We start from the raw sequence: 20558 nt of genomic DNA, 5'->3' as shown, positions 1-20558 counted from the left end.
AGGGGAACTTTCTGTAGCCAGAAGAAGTGGCCAAAGTATGTGCTCAGCACATTCCAGTGCTGGGGGGATCCCCACTGGCATGGCTGGGGGACCATTGGCCATCCTGACTCCCATGCTGGAGGGAGCCCCATAGTCAACCTGGGGGACAAGTGGCCATCACAACACTCTGTAATTACTGGGAAATGGAAGCTTGCTCCCTGTGCTCTTGGGACACTATTTAACATCTGGAGGGCTGGAGCTATTCCCACGGCTCAGCCTGTTTGGACTCCTTGGCTAATTGGCTCCCATGCCTGGTCTTGCTGGGGTCATGGCCACTGCAGGGGTATTGTGGGGTGTGATGGGTCTGGGGAGGCACAGTCTGGGGGGCTGTGTCTGTATCCCCCACCTCTGACCCCACGTACATCACCAGTGCAGGGGACACTCGCTCCAGCTTAACCCATTTCCCAGTGAGCTGGAGTTAATGCTCTCTGCCAGGAGCAAGGTCAGCACTATGCCGTGAGTATGGAAAACCTCCAGAGGACCAAGAACCAACTACAAGAGGCAAGAAAGTGTTTTAGTACTTTGAACAGCTTTATTTAAGCTCAACCACAGCCTGCAAGAGAGGCAGTAACGCAAAGCCAGCCATTACTTAAAAAAGCACAGGTGATCCCTGATTGAAGGGATGCTGCTGAAAGAAGCCAATGCAAACACAACTAAGGCCCTTTGCAAACCCAGAAAAGGCTCAGAGAGTTAACAAGCAGGCACCCACAAGTGTATTAGGAAAGCTGAGCCTGTTTCAAGGAGAGAGATGGTGGGAAGCTCTTTGGCTCCTCACCCCATGTGTGCTCCACATTGGTCTTGGGGCAAAGTGCTTTGGATTCAGGTTGTGCAGGCACCAAGCTGTTCCCCAAAGCTGGGCAGAGACATTCCCTGAGTCCCACAGCAGAGCACAAGCTCTGTGTTGTAGGATTAATGTAGCAGAACTGGGCTTACCTCAAACACTGTGGTTTTTTGATTGGGACATGCCAGCCCAACCCTGGGCATGGGGCTGCAGCAGTGTGTGGATGGTATTAGTATGCCCTGGGCTCAGGGGTTCACACTGGGGCTGTGTGGGGTGATGATGGGATGGCAGTGCTTTACTGGCACACCAGTCTCAGCTCTGCAGGTCTCAGTGTCCCTGCTCTCGGCCATGGATGGCTTTCTCTGGGGCGTGATGGTGAGTGGGAGCCCAGGACCATGGCCACCCACTGCATTGCTGCCCAGGTGCTGGGATGGACCAGACTGCAGCCCAGGGTAAAAAGCATGGGGTAGGGTCAGAAATTCTCATAGTGATGTGCAAAGTAGGTCTGGTCCTTCTTGTTCATCTGCCGACAAGCCTGTTCCACACTCTTTGTCATCCCAGGTGGGCCACAGCTGAACACCCCAATCTTCTGCACCTGGGAAGGGGGAAGCCAAAGGGGTCAGACCGAGGAACACCAGCTCTCCCTGCAGTCCACCCCCCCTTGGCCCCTTGCCCTCTGACAGCTTTGGGCATGGACTGTGGCCGTGCTCTCTGTCCCAGCCTCTGGAGGCTTTTGGGGAGACTGTCATTTCTGTGAGGGCTGTTAAATCTGTGGTGGCTATGGAGGCTGTGAGGGCAGTGGAGGAAGGATGAGAGTCCCAAGATCTGGTTGCACCCAGGGTCCTGCAATAGCAGGGGGTGTTTGGCTATCATGGGAAACTGCTGACTCTTGCAGCTCAACCTGGCTCCAGAGGGAAAGCAGGATCCATGTCCCTTCTGCCCTGTCCTTGGTGCAGATGCCACCAAGCTCTCCAGGACCTTGGGGACAAGCTGGGACCAGTCCTCCACTGGCCAGTGGGTGCACCTTCTCCTGTGCCCCATCCCCAGCCAGGCACTGACCTCAGGGTGCACCTCCTGCAGCGAGTTGAAGAAGGGTACGAAGGGAGGGCGCCCAAAGTGGGTGATGGAGCGCAGCCCCGTGAACAGGCTCTTGTTGAGCACCTTCTGGAAGTGCCGCTCGCAGATGTACTGGAAGAGAGATCGGTGCACGTCAGATGGCCCTGCACGGCCTGGCGTGGCCTGGCACGGCACAGCAGCCTCTCTGGTGGGGGGCAAGGCTCACCAGCATGGTGGTGCGCAGATCGAACTTCTCGGCCAGCTGCGTGATATAGATGTGCACAGAGACCAAGTTGTTCCTGTCTGACTCTTCCACCTCCCGGATGATGTCTGTCAGCCACTCAAACTGCCGCTGCGTGCGTGTCACCCAGATGAAGTAGATCTGTGGCATGTGAGGATGAGGCTCAGAGTGGGGCCAGCACCCTTTTGCAAGTCCGTGGGCTCCCTGGAGGATTTTACCCCCAAAGAGGCCAGAAGCAGCAGGAGGCATCTTAGGAGGGCTTGTCTTTCAGATGCTTCCTCTTACCTTCTTACACAGCAGCTTGGAGTTTATGGATGACTTGAAGACCAGGTCTTTGAGGATGGATGCGAAGGGTGTCACCCCAATGCCTCCTCCCACCAGCACTGACACCTCAAATTTGTTCCACTCCTGGTGGCCCTCCCCGAAGGGCCCGTCCAGGTAGAGCTGGAAGGGAGTCAGCCATTAGCAGAGCATCTCCCATCTCTGCTTGCCCAGGTCTTGGTTGCCCTCAGGGCTGGAGAAGCACCTCAGGCTTGGCACAACCCCTTGCTGAGATGCTCTTGGGCTCAGATGTCCCTGTGCGTGACATCCTGTGAAGGGCTCACCTTGGGCAGCTTGCCGATGAGGGCCAGGCTCTCTGGGGAGTAGAGCTCCCGCAGGCGGGTGGTCCAGGGCCCCACGGCACGGATGTGCAGGCTCAGCGTGTCCTCGTGTGGCGCCGAGGTGAGGGTGAAGGGGTGGTACTCCGTGGTGCCCAGGGCCACGCAGGCGATGCGCACCCACTGCCCGGACTTGTAGTCAAAGTCCTGCGGCCGCTGGAACTGGAGGTGGGTGACACCTGTGGGGAGACGGGGATGGTGGCTCTGGTAAGGTGGAGATGTTGAGAGATGGAGGCTCCTGCATTGCTGCAACCCCTGATGCTCTTGCAAAGAGCCTGGGCTGGGCTGGTGCCCTGTGGCCAGGGATGTCGTGGTACCTGAGGGCAGGAGCTCGGCTTTCACCACGCTGATCTCCACCTTCTTCCTGCTCAGGCTGAGCAGCTTGTCTGCACTGTAGATGAGAGCCGGGACGATGAAGTAGATGTAGAAACGGGGCTGCTGGATCAGCGCATAGCTGCCATGGATGATGACCTGGGCAGGGAGCAGAACCCATTAACAGGGCAAGCCATTGCCCCAGGGCTAATCTGGTGGCAGCTGAGCAGCAGCAGGAAGGCAGGAGTGGGGCCACCAGCTCCCTTGCAACCATGCCATCTATTCCATCTCATCAGCTGCACTGACTGAAGCCACAGGCTTGCAGTGCATCGGCACCACCCCTCCCTCCCAGCCCAAATCCTTTACCAGGACATAGAGCAGCACATAGAGGTGGTGGGTGATCCAGAAGCCCTGGAAGCTGACGCGTCGGAAGTGGTAGGTGGCGAACACATACATCACAGCAAGGACCACAAGCAGCAACACTCCTGTCATACCTGTGAGAGGAAAGGTTGGAAGGTCATAGGAGGAACAAAGCAGTCCCATAGGTGCTCTCCCTGGGCTGGGCAGAGAGCTGCCCATCCACAAAAAGGTGTGCAGGTCTATCTGCTAGGTGTTCTCACCTGGAACAGTCTGGAAGAACCACCAGTAATACTTCTGTGGGAGCTGTGACCTGAAGAGGGACAAGAGATTGCACCATGGAGTGACCAGAATGAACTCTTGGTTTCCATTTTCATTCCTATCCATGCCCAGGACACTCTGTCTGGACTCTGCTCTAAATCCCACCTACCCATCATTTGTGAAGACATTGGAGAAGAGGCAGGACAGCACGCTGAGAGGTGTGACTGAGAAGATATAGACATTCACTACATGACCTGCAGTGTGGAGCACTGTGAGAGACAAAAATAGGGAGAAAGAAGCATCATTTGACGTGGATGGAGATGTGTCAGATCCTGTTGATGTCCCCAGGGACCCGGAGATTCCTCCTCGTCTCTAGTGCAGCCCATCTATGTCTCCACAGGGTCTTCAAGCTTCTGCCTGGTCCTGCCATGGTGTGATGGGCTGGCCCTTTTGCTTTAGCTGTGGTTTGTGGGCGGCACATCCCCCAGCAGCCCACCCACCTGAGAAAATCAGGGCTGCCATGGCAATCCAGCGGTGGAAATCGACGGCGGCATCGAAGGGGATGTAGTGGTTGAGGAAGGTCTCCCGCAGGACGGTGATGAGGTTGCGGCACATGGTAAGCAGGATGTAGGAGTACAGGAAGGAGATGGAGGCAGCTGCTCCCCGGGAGATGATGATCCCCACAAAGGTGGTCTGTGCAATTCCAGTGCTGGGGGATGCAAAGGCATAGTCTGGGGAGAGAGAGCAGAGGGAGTCAGTGTCCCCAGCCATGACCTTTCTTGCAACAAGGGGGCGACCACCTCTGTGGCTTCACCAAAAAGAGGTTCCCAGGGATAGGTTTGTGTGGGAAAAGGGGCATGACCCCCCAGAACTGCTGGGTGAAAGGGTATCCTTGGAGATCCAGGGAGGGGATTGTCCTCCTCTGGTGGGCACTGGGATACTGCACCTTGGGAACTGTGGCCTCAGTTGGGGAATCCAATATAAGAGGTCTCCACAAACTGAAAGAGAATCCAGTTTAGGCCACTAGGATGGGTGAGGGCTGGAGGATGTCACGTAGGGGAAAGGCTAAGGGAAATGGGTTTGTTCAGGTTGGAGGAGATGGGTCAGGGAAGACCTGGAGGCTGTCTGCAACCACTTCATGGGTGTACAGAGGTGGGAGAGCCAAAGTTGTTCTGAGAGATGCACAGTGGAAGGATGTGAGGCAACAGCACGAATTTCACAGGAAAAAGCTCAGGTTTGATGTAAAATAAAAACTCTTCACAGGGAGGATGGTCAAAAACTACCACAGGCCCAGCGAGGTGGTGAGATCACCAACCTTGGAGCTCTTTGCACCTTCTTTAGATAAGGCCTTCAGCAGCCTGATTCAGCTTTGGAAATGGCCTTGCCCTGAGCAGGGCATTGGACCAGACCGTTCCAGAGGTTCCTTCCAACCTCAGTGACCCTTTGGTTATTCCAGGGGAGGAGTGACACTGTTGCCCAGAGCTGTGCCATGCAACGCCCCACCACACCCAGCACAACCAGCAGCTCTGAGGCACCAAGCCCACGTGGGGGGCAGCGGGGCTGGGTGGGCACTCACAGTAGGCTCTCTCCACGAACACGCCGGCGGTGATGGCGGAGAAGAGGATGACGCAGACGATGTGGCGCCGGTAATTCTCAACGAAGCGCTTGAACTCCTGGATCTTCTGCTGAACTCGGCTCCGCTTGTACCTCTTCCGCTGCGCCTCAGTGTACAGGCGCAGCTGGTACTGGTTCCCCCTGGCAAAGACAGGAGGGCTGGTGTCACTGCGAGGTTTCCCCAGCTCAAGGCCACGCTGCCCAGATTTGGGGCTGCCTCCCAAAGTGCTGTGGCCACCTCTGCACATCAGTGATGGGGTGACCCGCAGAGCGCAAGTCAGAGGGTGATCTCAGGTCAGCCTTGCAAGCCTTAACGGTTGTAAAACCTGATAACAAATGTGTAATCAGTGACTCATAAATAAAACCATAGATAAGAACTGCCAGAGATAATTTTCATAGTAATAATCAACTGTCCAAATGATTCTGCATGGGACCAATTTCCTTAATTGGAGCAATTATGGCAAACCAAGATATTGTTGCCAACAGTAAAAACAACTGAACTGATTCCTTGCAGAAATACTTGCTGCTGCCACAGCAGCAAGGACCAGAGTCTCTCCTGCAGCTCTTGCAGAGAGCCCAGGTGACCCAGCAGCATCCCAAGGGATGGAGGAGCACAGGCAGGAACTGTCAGACAAGACCCCTCTCTAAAAACCATTATCCCAGGCTCTGGAGTTGGCCACTTCATTTTTTTTTTTGTAGAGGCACATTACCCAGACCCAGCTATGACACTGTCCCTGCCAAGTTGGGGCTGTTCCTGTAGCTCCTTGGCCAGTGGGAGCCTCCTTGCAGCAGTGCCATTTGACTGGAGGGCTGCCCAGTCTGACTAGGGCATGTGAGAAATAGCAAACAGGCTGAACCTGAACCCCAGAAGCACAGCCATAGAGGAGAGGCTATACTCACTTTCTGCCTGGTCTCTTCCTCAGCTCTTGCCCTTCTCGTTCCACGTAGTGACTCACAGTGTCCAGATTTGGGTCTCTCTCCTCCTCTGAGATGGTTCTGTTGGAAATAGAGCTATGTCTGGCCCAAAGCCCTATTTGCAGGAAAGACTTGGCAAAATTATCCCCTTTTCCCTGCTTCCCATCTCAGGCTCAGTTGGGAAGCTATCCAGCTCTTTCCCACAAATCTGTTTGTTAACTTTAATTGCATGTAGGCTGGATTTGCTTCACTATAACCCTTCCCTCTGAAAAGCAAGGCAGGACTCCCACCCCCATGTAGGGGATGCAACAGGGGCTCTGCAGAGGGCAGTTCCTCCCCTTTGGCTGTGCCCAGGGAGGAGGGCAGTAGCCCCACCCCGGTGCCTGGTGTGCACCTCCCACCAGGATCATCCCCCTTCCCCAGCACTGGAAGTGCCAACACCTGGTGGGAGCATTTGTTGGAAGGACTGGGGATATGCATTGGGGCAGAAAGAGAAGGAATAGCAGAAACAAGACCAAGGATGGGGGCTTACCCTTTTGGCTCTTTCTTTATGAAGGAGACACAGTTGTGCAGGTTTTGCTTGAACACCTCAGGGACACCTTTGAGGAGCAAAAGGACAAGCAGCCATTCAGAGCATGCAAGACAAGGATTAGGATTCTCCCATGGGCAGGGAGAAGCTCTGAGCTGACCCAAACCTGTTGCACATGAAGCAACAGCTGGTGCCCCATTACTGCAGTTGGGTTGGAGGGATTGATGGGACAGGATTTGGGAGTTCCAATGGGTGCTGCCCATTTCCTCCCACCCTGCAGGGCCTGGGGTGAGCCAGTGCTTGTGCCCATTGACCTTTGACGCAGAGGTGGGTGAGACGAAGCTCGCTGTTGTGGTCCCGCAGCATGTAGTGGAAATTCTCCCACGTCAGCTCATCCCTGTCCTGAAACCCTGAGGCCTGAAACATGGACTCAGTCACCTGCTCTGCCTGTTCTCTTGACAGGCAATTGTTGGAGATCTCGATGAAGGACCTGGAGCAAGGAGGGGAGACGGGAACATCAGTTAATCAGTTCAAATAACATGGCAGAGCCCCTGACAAGTTTTATGGGAGTGGTTGTGGATGTTGAGCCCATGAACTTCTTAGGGACTGAATCACAGAAACTGGGACCTGCTTTTGAAGACATGTGTGTCTATAGATATTGTGAAAACATATTGAGAGAGGAGAAGTACCTGACCATCCTCAGAAACTCCTCCTTGGAGAGGAACCCATTCTCGTCAATGTCATACATCCTGAACATCACCTGGGACTTCTCCTCTGGGGACCCTAGTGGGGATAGAGAGAGGTGAAGTAAGAAAAAGATCACATTTTCATTAATAAAGATGCTTTCAAACACTGTCTTTGAGCACGTGGACCTGCAGCAGTGAAGCCTCACCCTTCCACCGACTTTCTCAAGTGCAAGGTGAAACATTGGGTAGATATATGTTCTTGGGCATTATTTTGCAAAGTCAAAATGTGCTTTTACACAGCAATGATTTTCTGGAAGATGTTTTGATTGAATCTGACATTTAATGCCTCCATCTATGAATCCAGCTTTCCGGTGGTCATTTAGGGAGATTCAGGTGTCAAATATAGTTGCTATGATCTCTCAAGGACAGGATGTGTGGTCCCTTCAGGAGACAGGGCAAATGTGTCTGTGGTGGTGGAAAGTAGCTCCCCTCATTAACAGTCTTCCAGAAAACACAATTACATGGTCACTGCCTCATAACTCAGGTTGAGCTTGTCCTAAGTGAAGGGAATTTTAATCTGTAGCAGTGTCTACAGACTGACCTGCTGGATGGACCTTGTCCTTCATTCTGTCAGAGCCTAGAGACGGGACTAAGGATAACAGATGGAGTCACCAACCAGCCCCAGCTCCCACCTTTCATGAAGACCACCAAGATGTCCAGGAACTCCCGGAAGGAGATGTAGCCGTTGCCATCTTTGTCAGCCAGGGAGAACATGGAATCCACAAACATGGAGTGGGCCTTGAGCCCCAGGGCCTCGGCAAACTCAGCCCTGCTCAGCTCACACGTCAGAGACTCCCTTGCCTTCTGTGAAGATTTGAAGTTGAGCTCTCCTGCATCGGACCTGTCGATTTCCAGCACCTGCAGGTTGTGTCCCATAGAAGAAATCCTGTGAGTACTGGCTCTTGTTTCCTTCCTGACCTATTGCACAAAGACTGGTGGCTCCCCTGGCACAAAACTCATGACAAATACCATGGGGAAAGTCCCGTATCTCTCCTACACAATGTGACTTTCACACTGCATACCACTGACCACTCTGGAGACCTCAGTTACATCATCCAAAAGCCTCTTTGCAACTTTAGATGCTTATATCACTGCAGCAGATCTCCCTTTGTGTCCCTGGGTCCTGGAAGTGTTAGCAGCTTCCTTGTATCTGGCTTACCAACTCTTATGGAGAGCAACAGCACCAGCATTCATTGTTTAATCAGTACAGAAATACCTTCTTCCAGGCATCAGAGCCTGCCACACCTCTACACACCTGAGCAAACAGGTGCCTGAAGAAAGTTTCCAGAATTTGTTTTCTCTGCTCCTGAGTGACTGCCCATTTCATAAGGTTCTGCTCTTTCGTCTCAGACAGATGCAGGTAGAGGCCACTCTCATTCAAGTAGTTTTGTAGCTTCCCAACAAAGCTGCTCCTCTCAGCCTCCTCACAGAAGAGCAGCACCTGCAAAGGACCCCACCGACTGGCTGTGATCATCAGAGGCTCAGCTCATGGTATGAGCTGGACCTGGTGGTTTTCAGGAGGCCACAACCATCCTTTAAGGACCTACACTGTTTCCAGTGCCCTGACCGAGTGGTGCAGAGGACTGTGGAGGGTCCAGAGAAAGGTGTCATACCCCAGGCACCATGGTACTCACCAGGTCGTACTCCTTGGGGCTCTTCAGGAGCAGAGCTTTGTTCCCTTTGTTGTTGGAGAGGATCACCTCCACCCTTTGGTAGGCTTTCAGGTTGATGGTCCGCATCACAGACCCTCTCCCATCCAGCACTTTGAGCACTTTGTCAGCTTGGAGCTGGATGTAGACAGGACAGCTGTCTGTCTTGGGGCCGTGCCACTCCATGGCTGATGGGAGAGAGCACAGGACTCAGCTGGAAAGGGGCACCCAGGCTCCTACTCATGCTAGCACCTCCTTCACCCAGATGCAGTTTGGGAGAGATTTCACGACCAGGCACATCGTAAAGGAATAATGATGATCTCCCAGCTGCACAGCTCAAGCACACGGCCACAGGAGGAGTACAAACTACAGAGCAGGGAGGCAGGATTTTTCCAGTACCCAGAGCAAGGAGATACAGTCCCTGTCCTGGAGCTGCTGGTGCAATTGCTTTACATGGGTTTCCTTCAGGCAAGGTGTGATGTGGGGAGGGTTGGAATTAGAGGGTCATATGATGACTAAGGTTGGAGGGGACTCAGGTTGGAAGGGTTCCTTGCCCAACCTCCTGCCCAAAGTAGGACCAGCCACAGGTCAGTCTGCTCAAGGATTTATCTGGTCAGGTCTTGGATAGGATGGGCTATCAAGCCCTCTGGGCTCCCTGCTCCCCTGCTTGACCATCCTAGGGAAACAGTTCCTCCTTACATCCCATCTGGATATAAGCCCCAGGCCCAGCCCTGCCTCATTGTGTGCCCTGACTGCAGCAGCATCACCAGACACTGTCACAGGGTTGGCAGTGCCACCTCACCGTGTGTGGCCTCGCCGGTCACCTTTGTGCGCACGCTGGTGCCCTGCTGCTTCTGCAGCTTCTTGAAATCTCTCTTGCGGAAAGCAGCAACAATCCAGGCAATAAAGAGAGTCACTGGGGACACACAGGAGAAGGAGGTGTGAGATATCACAAAGCTCCTTCCCACTTTTGGCTCCCTCCTGGTGCCCAAGGACTCTGTCAGCTCAAGGACCTCGGGAGCGACCAGGACTCAGCAGCTCCTGCTGGGAGGTGCTTGGTCCATGGGCACTCAGCCCCTATCTCTGGTGGAGAAGTGGAAGAGAATAAAGGTAAGGAAACAGAAAGACAAACCCAAAGGCAGACAGCAGAGGACAACGATGATGATCCCAAAGCCTGCGCCGCTGCCTGCAAAGTAGTCCAGCACCACCATGGGAGTGCAGTTGGCCAAGTGTTGAGCTGTCAGCTGCTGGGGCTGGGGGCATGGGTCCCCTGCAAGGGGGAGACAGCCTGTGAGCGTCACCAACCTTTTACCCATCTCGCCTCCATCACCCCCAGGAACCTTTGCCCTAAAGTGTGGATGGGGCTCATGGCTGAGTCACCCAGGGAGCACTTCAAAATTGGGATGCTTGAGTTAAACTCCAGATACTGGGTAGAGCCTTTGGTTTTGGGTTGAACCTTTGCCTGCCACAGCAAACCGAGTGCAGAACTGGACTCAAGAGCTCTGTGGGCTCAGCACCATCGCTCCCCCGATGGGATGGTCTGAGCAAGAAGCACCCTGGACCATGGAAAATTTGGGCTCAGAGCTTCTGCTCATCCAGACACTGCAAATCCAGGGAGTTCTTCTGGTGCAATTACATAGAGTGCATATCAAGGAAACAAAAACACCTTACAAGGGCTGGAACGTGACCCAGATGAAATGCTTATGGTAAATGGGAGGGGTGTGGCAAGATTCCAAGAGGAAAAGGCATATTGCCAAACACAGTACCATGACATGGTCTAGTAACCGTGGTGGTGTTGGATCAAGGGTTGGACTTGATGATCTCAGAGGTCTTTTCCATCCCACTTGATTCTATGATTCTATGCCTTTTCACCTTGGGGTCATACCTGGACTTCAGTCCTCTTTCATATCTGCATCACTGCATCAATGTCTTGCTCACAAGCAACCCTTGCATTTTGTACTCATTTTGCTGGCTTAGGATCACATCAGGCAACAACCCCAATGTGTTCCCGGTGTCACTGAGTCACCAGCTCTGTCACCAGGATGGCTCTGCTTCCCTCACTGCCTTGCTGGAGCCATTCGCTCCTGCACTCACCATTTCTCCAGGTGAACACGTGAGTCTGGATGTCAGTGGAGTTGGCGTAGGTGACGGCAGCCAGGACGTCGTGAAAGGTGGTGTTACGGATCTCCTTGATTTCCTCCTCTGTGAAGAGCCTGTAGAAAAGGACATAGGGACAAGGAGCGGCCCTGGGTGTTACTGACCAGCAACAGGAGGGAACTGAGAAAGCTGGAGGATGCTTTTTCCCTCAGCTCCAGTTTCCCTGCATTACTGGGGCTTGCAGAGCAGTGGGCAGCTGCCAGATAGGCAAGAGGCCTTTACCCATTCTTGGTGTTTTCAAACCAAAACCTGTCGCTGTCACGCAGGTGCACAAACTGCTCCAGGATGATGGTGCTGAAGAGGGAACCATCAGCCTCCAACATGCCTCCAGGGAGCAGCTCCAGCCCAGCCATGTCATTGGCATACAGGGCAGCGACCTTTTGCAGGACCTGGTGAGAAACGCCCACCACACACGTGTGAGCACCGGGAATTCTGCCAGGGCACCAGAAAGTCTTGGCAGGCCTCAGGAGAAGCAAGGAATGTGCATTTCCCAGGCATCACACATCTGTGGGCTGGGAAGGTGCTGAGCCCCACACAGCCTGGAGCTCATGGCTTGGACTTGAGTAACTAAGCATCACTCCCAGGGCATCTCAGCTCTGGGAGGAGCATGGTGCCCAGTGGCACAGGAGCTTAGCACCAGGGCAGGATGATTTATTCATGCCATGTAATTACACAGTTATCCCAATGCAACAACTCTGCAGGCATGGAAGTCAGATAGGGCAGAGCATTCACTTCCTCTTCCTATGATGCTGCAGAATTCAGTTCCTGCCTGGAACGTCCCAACATTCTCTGACCCACATACATTCGGTGCCCAGGCCACTTCCCTGTTACCTGTGGCTCCAGGTGTGGTGCAAAGTTTGACCAGTTCTGGAGAGGTTTCAACCCAAATCGCTCCCGGGCTTGGTTATAGGTTGGCAGGCCGAGGTCTCGCCCGCGCTGGATCCAGCTGGCCACATAGTCAGTGCGGGAGTACTTCAGGGGCCCATACCAGTAATCTGTGTGTGGATTTGAAGCCATGGTGATGGCAAGGCCAAACCAGAGGAGCTATAGCTGCTGGGCTGGCCTTGTGCCTCTGCCTTGGGCTGTGCTGAACATAGATATCATCTCCATGCCCTTGCCAAAATGGTCCCACGGACACATCCTGTAGCTTCTCTGCATCTCCATTAACAAGCTGAAGCTGTTTGGTTGGGTGCTGCTGGTGATGACAATGGGGCTTGCCTCCACACCTCACCCCCTGCACAGCCCCAGGAGTGAGGGTCCCCCACTGATGAGCAGCTGCAGTACAGACCTTGGAGATCTTCCACGACAATGTTGTCCTCCTTCTCTGCAATCTGCGAGCTCATCCCCAGCAGGAGGTTGTCCACATCCTCTGCCTGCTGCAGCCCCGGCCTCTGAGGGGAGATGGGAAGAGCAGGTGATTCCTTAAATGACCAAGGATGGGAGGTAGCCCCACACACCCCACAGGGGTGCAGATCCTGGATGCAGGGGGATCAGGGACTTCTTCCAGGCTCATTTCCTCTACGTCAGCTCAACCTTGAGGTCTGAGCCTGACGCAGCTGAAGGAGGCATCTGGAATGCTGGATGGGGAGGATCTCACACACTGGGTTGACTGTCATGCTCTGCACCTAATTTCCTTTGTGGCATCCTCCATAAAGTAGAGCCCCTTCCCAGCCAGCCTCCCACATCCTCAGGAATCCTGCACTCCCTTCCCTGTACCTCTCTGCTCCAGTAGCTGTTGCAGAGCCGCACTGCTGGGAATGAGCCACTGGGGCCAGACACGTTCTGGAACCGGCACTCGGTGTCTCTGGAAAAGCAGGGAAGGGCTGGACCTACAGCCCTAGCCACAGCTGCCCAGAGCTGACAGGGCTTGCCTGTCCAAGCCAAGAGCAGGACATGGGGAAGGGGCAGGCACCATTGCCAGCTACCACCCCAGCTTGGACATCCCCTTCCCTGGCAGGGGCACTGCATTCCCACAGCCCTGCCAGGCTGCTCCTACCTCTTATAAATGCCCGGTGGCACCATGGTGGCCAGGAATTGTGCCGCAGCTGCCACGAACTCTGGCGAGAGGCTGGGGTCCAGGTGCTGCTGGTAACCTGGGAGGCAGCAGCCAGGCTGGAGGAAAAAGGGGCCAAGCTCCCTCTCCCACCTCATCCCCCACCTCCCCGGTCCCCCCACCCCTCCTTCCCACACTCTATTGCCTGTCGTACCCCTCACCTTTGTACTCTGGGATGTCTGACCCCAGCAGGGTCGGCAGCCACTCATACAGAATGATGCTCTAGGGAACAGAGGGGATGGGTCAGGGCCAACACCAGGGAGGATGTTGGGGGTTCCAGCAGAGCTGGGGGGGTCCCATCCCTCACCTGGAAAGTGGCAATGACCCTCTTGCGAGTGTGCTGGAAGAGATCCTCATCAGACCAGGAGGGGTGCTGCTGGGCCAGCGCTGTGGCCAGGTGGTTGTGGTACCGAAACCAGGCGATGCTCTCAGCCTGCAGGAAGGGGTTCTCATTCCCCCAGGCACTTCCCAGGTCTGCAAGAGCCACCAGGACCTTCAGTGGGGGATGTCACCACTGGGTCTAGCTTTGCCCATGGCTGAAGAAGCACTCCCAGCTCTGTGGCTGCAGCCCAGTGTCCCCTCATCTCCTCACCCTTCCTCCCTCCCCAGGGAGACCAGGAGCCTGAGCGAGTGAGCAGCAGGACTGGCCCCCCAGCATGGGTCAAAGGTTGGGCAGGTGAGGAGCTCAAAGCAAGCTGAGCAAGTTTGTATCAGTGGCAGCCCCTTTCCCCAGAGAAGATCTCCTGGGATCAGAGTGACTGGCACCTGCTGGTTTCTGACCTGCTGCCTCCTGGCATGTGGCATCTGGAGTTCAGGGGGTGTCCTTGCTGGGATGTCTTCACTGGGGCACACACCTTCCTCCCCCTTGGGCTGGGAAGCTGTCTGCTCTCCCACAGCCCTCCTGACCCACATGTCCTGCCCCACTGTACCCCCTGCCCTTTCACTCCGGGCTCAGCTCCAGGGACCTCCTGCTCTCCCTGCTCGCAGTCAGGAATGGACAAAGCAGGTGAAAAAACATTGGGAATGCCACCATTACCGTAGATGCCTTTGAGACCACCCTGTCCCGTGGATGGATCGATCGCCTTCCACATGGGGACCCTCCCGTCTGTCTGCCTCGGGAGGCGTCTGACAGGCCCCGACGCCAACTGTCCCCCGGAGAAACTCCTCAGGGCATCGCTCCAGGAATGCGAGGGGCCGTAGATGGAGCTGCCGTCCAGCCAGCCCGTCACCCCGTTGGTCTAGGGCAGGCACAGGGAACAGGCGTTAACAGGCGCCGGGGTTTCGGCAGAAAGGTGCAAAAAAGAGGTGTGAAAAGCCCCAGCCTGGCTCTTTTGTTCTTGCAAAGCAGCCGCCCCATTCCCTGTTTTGACAAGAGCTCTCCCGATGCAAACACGACAATCCCTGTGCAAACGTCGGGAATTAGTGCAAGGTACAGAAAAAGACAAAGTCTGGACTTTTCATAAGTACATTTTGGGGTTTTTTTCCCCAGTTATTTTTGCTATACCAGAAGTAGACATCTGTGAATCCCTATGTGTGCTGGAAGGGGACTAAACCCATCTCTGGGGAAACTGGGAACAAAAGAGCTGTCTCCTCTATCCTCGCAGCAGGGAGTCCCGCTGTCCTGGCAGCATGTTGAGTATCTCCTCTGCCAAATGTTTGCATAAAAACGTCCTTTTTATTCTGAAAATACGCTGGAGTTTTCATTTTTCTAGGGTTTTAAATGCTGCTAAAAACATGACTTGCTAAACTGGTCTCGTCATGGTTTGTCACGTGAAAGGTTCAGGAGGGTATTTCGCTCCAGTGATTTTGGCTGGGAAGCTTTCCAGCATGAAAGAAATCTTAGGAACACAAACAGTACAGCAAAATTCAGAGAAATTGGGGGAAAACCTGGATTTTTTTCCAAAATTACTGAAATTCAGGGAAGCTTTACAACTTTATATACAGTGCCGGCTCAGCTTTGTGATATGTTATCAAAGATAAGAGTGTCTTAAAACAATCTTGCATGATTAACCGATCTAATTATGTTTTCCTTTCCCAAGAAAAGCTTTGACCTCAGGCAACCACAGGTGTCGCTCAGTGTGAATCTTGGACTTTGTGACTTTGGGTTCATTTCATTGGTTCAAACACCTGAGAGATGTATATTTTTAAGGAAATAGTGGTGCTCTCATTTGAGTTTTGCAAACTCCCTTGGCTGCTGCAGCCCCCGATGTTGGGCGAAGGGCAAAGAAAACCACCCTTACCTGTTCCCGGGGGCTGTTGGGGCTCTGCCCCGTCTCCACAGCCCAGTGGATGCGCTGGAAGGGCAGGACCACATCTCCAGTGCCAGCAGGGTCAAACACTGGGTCTCCGGGGGGGATGTAGATGTTGAGAAACTCAGCAGGGCAGCCGGGTTTCTCCGTCTCCAGGATGTCCAAGAGCACGTGGAAACCTGACAGAGACACAAGCATGGTCAGTAGCTAGGACAGCTGCCACCAGCAGCTGGAGCAGGACATGAGGGTGGGCAGCTGAGCTGTAGGTGGGCTGAGGGGACCACTACGTGCAGCAAGAGTGTTCAAGGCCAGGTTGGACAGGGCTTGGAGCAACCTGGTTTAGTGGAACAAGATGACCTTTAAGGTCTCTTCCAACTCAAATCATTCTGGGATGCTGCGATTTTCCAGAGACAGGCGTCCCTGGGCTTGGACACCCAAGACCCCACTGCTCTGACTTGCAGTTCAGGCCAGCAATCACTCCCAGCACGGCCTTATCACATCCATCAGGCATTTTGCAAAGGGGCAACTCCACCACTAAGACAAAAGAGGAAGTTCTCAAACAATAAATATCAGTACTTGGGTCAACTGCCAGAGGCCATCAAAAAGCCACTGTCTCCTGGTTGGACACTACTTTGGGATGGCAGCACCCAAGGCTTTGTGCTCCCGGTGTAGGCCTGCTATGGAGGGGTGTGTGAGGGGTGCTCCAGCCTGTGACCTTGGGTGTGTGAGAAACCAACATTTTTCCACGCAAACCAGCATTTTTCCAGACGGTGCCAGGCCCCAGGTCTTACCAAAGAAGACAGCCAGCACGGTCGTGTTCCTGCTTGAGGGCAGCCCGGAGGGGCCTCGTGCCACTGCGGTGCTGAGCTGGCGAGCGTTGGGCACGCGGGGCTCCTGCAGTGCCTGGTAGACGCCGTCGGCAAAGTTGGCTGGCAGGAGACGCCGCAGCTGAGCACCTGCAGCACCAAAACAACATGGAATGGGCCCAGGTGGTACCCAACAGGAGGCACAGCAAGAGGACACCTGGCAGAATCCCAGGAGAGAGCAAGAGGTTGGCACAGATACTCATAGTGGCCAAGAACATGCAAGCTTTGGTGCCCCCACCCAAAACTTCTTGCAGCACTGGGGTCAGTACTCAAAACCAGGGAGATCTCCATCTCCCTCTCTTCCAGCTGTCCTTCTCTTGTCCATGTGCATGCCTGTTGCCTCCTGGAGGTCTGGGGTGGTGCTCCAGTGGGCAACTGGAGTGATGTTGAGCTGCCCCATGTTGATTATGCAACCTACACAAGTGTGGGGTTTGCCGGCACCATAAGGAATAGGAGAGGGAACAGCCAGAGAAGCAGCAAGACAGATGAGAAGTTGAAACTTTGCACCCACTGCCAGCCCCAAAATTGAAAAGCCCAGAGGCGAGAGGTTGTTTCTCACTGAAGAATGAGTTAATTTTGAACGGCTCCTCACCAGTGTGGTGGGTTTCATTTGCTGGAGTTCCCCAGAACTGGGGAAATCCTGAATTCCTGCCTTAGTTTGGGGCTTAGTTCCCATAGGTTGGTTTTGAAAAGTTAAAGTCTGATCTGTCCACTCTGGAAGAGGGAAATCTGCTCTGCCAGGGACCTGCTGGTTTTCTCTGTCAGGTTTTGACACCAGAGGACTGGTTTATAACATGTTATAAAGCCATTTGGACTCAAAGGAAGCTGTGCAATTGTGTTACTGTTATCACTAGATCAGTAACTAATCTGGGCTGCAGTAAAGATAATTCAGAATCTTGAATATTTTAGATAAGATCCTGCTTGATCTGCCCTGGTCACTGGCTCAGGGACATTTCCTAGAGTTGAGCCCCTGGGCTGGTTGTAGGCATGAGGAAGCAGTTCACCACTGCCAGAGGGAAATCTCTAATGCCTCACCCAGTACAGACCAATAGATGGTATCTGCCCTGTGCAGGGCAGAAAATTAGTAGGTCCAGGATGCCGGACCATGAACTCTTCTGCCTCTACCCTTCTGTTGAATCCTGCTTGAACTCCATGCCCATTTTGGCTAAAGATGGCTTTTTGCAGCTCTGGGCTCCCTGACTATCACTGAAACACCTGCTGGGAAGAGTTTGATCCTCCCTGCCTTGGACATTTTGAGCAGCCTCACAAAGGCACAGCTTTTCCCTGGGACTGATCCAACCTGCAGATGGTGCCTGGGCAGCAGCTAAAAGTGGCAATGACAGGATATTTGAGACAAACTGCGCTGTCTGTCCCCTCCAGGCTGCTCTAACAGGGCTCTCAGGTGCATCAAGGGACCTCAGGGCCACGGGAAGTGGCATTGCCTGCTCACCTGCCTGGTTCAGGCTGAAGTCAGAAAGGGTTTCTTTTCTCAGCCATAAAGCAACCCAGATGCCAATGTGTCAGCTCCCCTCACCCCATCCCACTGTCCCCTCCCCAAGCCTGGCACTCACCCACAGAGCCACGGCTGTGGTGCAGAAGGTTGTTGTACCAGCCGTCGTAGCGCTGGACCTCCCAGGTGATGTTCTTCTGGGCTCCTGGAAGAGATCGGACACACTTGGTGAGCAGTGAAAAAGGAAGTGTGAAATGAGCAACTCCACTACAGAATCATATTTGTATCATGATATTTTCCCATATTCTTTCTGAGATTTTCCATACAAGCAGTTTTTTAGACAAGTTTTGCACTTCTTTTGAGGGATGATATCTAAAACTAGAAAGTCATGCTTGTGGTCCTGATGTCCCCAAATCAATTTGTGGCCACCACAAGTCTACTCCCAAAAGACCATCCTCTCCTCCTCTCCCACTGCATCAGAAGTCTCTCCTTATTTCTGACTCCCACAATGTCTGTGTGAGTCAAGGAAAGACCTTGACAATGGAGTTATGCTCGTGTTTCAGGATCAGTTAGCTTTTATGTTAATTTTTTTTGCTTTTACTGTAGTACTATCAAGGAGGTGCCACTCCTATTTATATATCTAAACTGCAGTAGGGGAGTCTCCCAACCTGCATTTTACTCCATTTTTTCTTATCTCCTCACAAACTGCATCATAAAAACATAGATTACCAGAATGGTTTGGGTTGGGAGGGACCACAAACATCATCTAGTTCCATTTGCCCTGACATGGGCATGGACACCTTCCACTGGACCAGGTTACTCTGATATGATGCCCCAAGGGATAGAGGAAACTCCCCTGAGGGGCATCAGCTATCCAGCATCTCCCTTTTGGTCCCCTTCCCTGAAACTGCACTTACTCCCCAAGGTCCACGTCCCCAGCAGAACCAAAGTCAAACTCAACATCATCGCTGCACGTTGCATTGACCACTGGGTCGCTGGAAGGAGGGACCTGCAAAGGGAGAGGAGATGGAGGGAGCTGGAGCTGGGCTGCTCCCAGAAGCTGGGAACATGCACAGGTCAAAATCTCAGCTCCTTGTGATTTCTACTGCTTGGTAAAACTCTGCTGCCATCAGCAGCAGTATCTCCCAGCTGTGGGAAGTTGGCAGGGGGCATGTGAGACCCCATCCCCTTGAGGAAGTTCTGTCAGGATGTGTCAGCTGGCCTGAGAAGACCTTTCTGCTGAAGCAGGACCAATGGCCCTTGGAGTATCCCAGCTATAGGCTCACATATCATCCACATTCAGCTGTGCCAGCTCTGTTACAGAAACACACTTTTTGTTGCAAAAATTACCACATTTCAGCTGGGAATTTCTCTGGTATTGACCCATCCAAGCAAAATCCAGCTGTAAACGTGATGGAAGAGCCTCAGTTCACAGTCAGGCATCCCAAAGTGTGCGAGTACTGCATACAGGACCTCTTGATCCCCTCCGAGCTAACCCAACAGCACTCCCTCATGATCAGCCTTTCTCATGATGCTTTGCCATCTCTTTTTCCACAAAACCCCTGGATCCAGAGCAGATTTCATCAGCGGGATCTGAACCTTTAAAACTCCGGCCAACAGCTGACAGAAGAGAGGGATTCCCAGCCCTGAACAGTGAAGTGATTTACAGAAACAAATGAAACAATGCTACTACCGCTGGCTTTCCATACACGTGAATTCCAAATCTGAATTTAACTCCAAGATGGTTTTCCACTAAATATGGCTCTTTGTCTCCGTTCCAGCACTGTGGGTGTGTGTCCAAAGACCACCATCATTTCAGAGGAGCTGTGCTGCCAAGAGATGCAGCAATGCACAGGTTTCAGCTTTTCATTATTTTAATTAAAACGTAAACAAAATAGACATAGCAGCAGCACTGCTGCAGAACTTAGTGTGATCATACTGGCAGAGGAGAGCAGATCCAAGTCATTCCAGAAGCCTGGAGCCTGATCCCTATGGTCCTTGTTAGTCACAGCTAATTTCTATATCTCCCCAGTGCTGGTGGGACAGACTGGGGGGCTGCCACCTTCCCACACCAGCCAGTTGGGTTTCAGAACAGGCTCTATCTCCCCAGCGTTGGATCTCATCCAGAATATCCCAGCCTGCACACAGGAGCCAGCGGTTTCCCCAGCTTTCCCACATAGGGACACCCCTGGGACCAGCTGCCTCAATGCCATCAGAGCACAGCAGGGACTCCATCCCCCGGTGGAACATAAGGGGTCCCCGCCTGTCCCCGCGGTGTCCTGTGCCCACGCAGGGACATGCACTGTCCCAAACCGCCGTGTCCCGTGCCCCGTTCCCTCGCCGCAGGGACTTGCGTGGCTCCATCGCACCCTGCAGGTGAGGACACGCATGGCCCCATCCCACCCGTCCTCACACAGCACCCAGAGCCCCCCGTCCTCTGGACATGGCTGTGTGGCCCGACCTCTTCTATACGACCCCATCCCAACATCTTCTCCCAGCAGGAGAAAAGGGCAGTAGCACTCGCCCCTGTCTCCCCCACGAGTGACAACGCGCGTAGACAGAATCCCCCGCGGGCAGCAGCGTGCATGGCATCGGCTACCGAGTCCTTGCGCGGGGGCAGGGGG

General features: G+C 53.7%; 1 protein-coding gene across 1 annotated transcript; it reads right to left on the bottom strand.

Moving 5' to 3' along the window:
- Positions 1–1292: 1292 nt before the first annotated feature.
- Positions 1293–18915, bottom strand: DUOX2 (dual oxidase 2). The gene is made up of 33 exons (XM_017816745.1): positions 18852–18915; positions 18056–18139; positions 16410–16574; positions 15610–15797; positions 14406–14607; positions 13677–13843; positions 13531–13591; positions 13313–13409; positions 13033–13120; positions 12605–12707; positions 12148–12311; positions 11539–11705; positions 11254–11372; positions 10292–10429; positions 9962–10075; positions 9145–9347; positions 8766–8951; positions 8143–8368; positions 7454–7547; positions 7079–7254; positions 6768–6834; positions 6221–6316; positions 5283–5461; positions 4207–4437; positions 3876–3975; positions 3709–3758; positions 3455–3582; positions 3094–3247; positions 2723–2955; positions 2403–2561; positions 2103–2258; positions 1880–2008; positions 1293–1415 (listed from the first exon to the last, which is right to left on the bottom strand). Exons 1-33 carry the CDS (start codon positions 18913–18915, stop codon positions 1293–1295), a joined length of 4611 nt encoding a protein of 1536 aa, XP_017672234.1.
- Between the last annotated feature and the right edge of the window lie 1643 nt (positions 18916–20558).

The sequence above is a fragment of the Lepidothrix coronata genome, unplaced genomic scaffold (assembly GCF_001604755.1).
Source record: "Lepidothrix coronata isolate B3197 unplaced genomic scaffold, Lepidothrix_coronata-1.0 Scaffold58, whole genome shotgun sequence".
Taxonomy (NCBI): domain Eukaryota; kingdom Metazoa; phylum Chordata; class Aves; order Passeriformes; family Pipridae; genus Lepidothrix; species Lepidothrix coronata.
Note: the sequence above shows the minus strand (reverse complement) of the source record. Positions and strands in the feature narration are given on the sequence as shown.

Excerpts from the sequence above, each read along its gene's own strand:
- DUOX2 (XM_017816745.1), bottom strand. The coding sequence starts at position 18,915 with ATGCAACGTGCAGCGATGATGTTGAGTTTGACTTTGGTTCTGCTGGGG. Across the intron at positions 3,583-3,708 it reads GTTCTTCCAGACTGTTCCAG|GTATGACAGGAGTGTTGCTG; the intron begins GTGAGAACACCT and ends TTCCTCTCACAG. Across the intron at positions 2,956-3,093 it reads AGCCGAGCTCCTGCCCTCAG|GTGTCACCCACCTCCAGTTC; the intron begins GTACCACGACAT and ends GTCTCCCCACAG.